Consider the following 1,347-nt stretch of genomic DNA (forward strand, 5'->3'; position numbering starts at 1 on the left):
TTTTTTTTTTTTTTTTTTTTTTTTTTTTTTTGGTTTCTTCATATTACTAAGCCAAGGTACATAAATTTGTCTTTAAAAATTTCAGTTTTGAAGCCTTATTTTCGTTTTGTTGCCCTGATTGTTCGTGTATTTATTTTTGCCTTTTCTTTTGTTTTATCATTTTTTTTTCCCCAACCACTCCTGTCCTTTCACTCAAATCCTCCTTTAACTCACTACCAAAATAAGAGCCGTCAGCTCCTCCTCAAGACATTAGTTGCACCAGCCCAAGTTCCACTAGTATCTTGGTAAGTTGGCAACCTCCACCAGTGGAAAAGCAGAATGGCATTATCACTGAGTACTCCATCAAGTACACTGCAGTGGATGGCGAAGATGACAAGCCGCATGAGATTTTGGGAATTCCTTCGGACACTACCAAGTACCTTTTGGAACAGCTGGAAAAATGGACTGAATACCGGATCACTGTGACAGCCCACACCGATGTCGGCCCTGGTCCCGAGAGCTTGTCCGTGTTGATTCGAACCGATGAAGATGGTATGTTGCCTCTGCTACGTCAGTTTGCACCCTTGTGATGCAATCTCGGTCCGCTGTCTTTTGATAAGCTAACAGTTATACGTTTTTCTCTGCTCATCTTTTTACCCAGCATTGCTGTAATTTCAGTATTTTTGCCAAAGACCTGTCTTTGCTACAGCCTGGGCATTTTTATTTTTTTATTTTTTTCAATCTCAATGCAGTACTTTGCTTTCCTTTTAAAGAACACTTTTGCTCTTCTGGTCTTGCAATCCAGCCCTTCTCTGTACCTCCATCTAAAGTCTTCTGTGTTTTTCTTGGCTTTTTGTAGTCACCTCTTTTACATTTTGAAGTTAACTTTTCAAAACTGTCTTCTTATCTTCTTGTTGCCTTTTTGTTTTGCATATTTCAGAGACACTGATGCTCGCCATTCAATTTTTGGCATCTGTTCTATGGAATACCTTTGATATGAGGAAAAAAAGAGAAGATAATCCATATAATCAAGAATCTTTTTATTCTGCTATTGAAAAAGAAACCTTTAAAAAACACACAACAGTCAACAACCAGTTTTTGTTATTATTTCAATGCTGTACCTCTTTGTGCTTTAATGCTTTGAACCTCAAAGCATCTTCCTTGGCTTTTGCATATTTTTTACATGTTTTTCTATTTCTCTGATACTCTTTTTTTCTTCCATTTTTTTTCTTTTTGCATTGGTCATGTTTTTTGATCTTTTCTTAAAAGGTAGAGCAGATTGGTTGAGCATTTTCATTGGTTGAAAATGTTTGTATTCTTTGAAGGAAACATAGTGGGTCTACCCATTTTTTTAAAAAAAAAAAAAAA

The 1,347-nt window shown here is 36.2% G+C and overlaps 1 protein-coding gene across 1 annotated transcript in view; it reads left to right on the plus strand.

The window, feature by feature from the left end:
- The window catches only part of LOC103597074 (receptor-type tyrosine-protein phosphatase delta), a gene marked incomplete at its 3' end in the record, with an annotated part of 296,277 nt that overhangs the window by 243,634 nt on the left and 51,296 nt on the right, over positions 1–1,347 (plus strand). Inside the window, exon 13 of the mRNA XM_008580873.1 lies at positions 226–565. Coding sequence (XP_008579095.1) covers positions 226–565 — 340 coding nt within the window. The remainder of the gene's footprint in view (positions 1–225; positions 566–1,347) is intronic.

The sequence above is a fragment of the Galeopterus variegatus genome, unplaced genomic scaffold (genome assembly GCF_000696425.1).
Source record: "Galeopterus variegatus unplaced genomic scaffold, G_variegatus-3.0.2 Scaffold2184, whole genome shotgun sequence".
Taxonomy (NCBI): domain Eukaryota; kingdom Metazoa; phylum Chordata; class Mammalia; order Dermoptera; family Cynocephalidae; genus Galeopterus; species Galeopterus variegatus.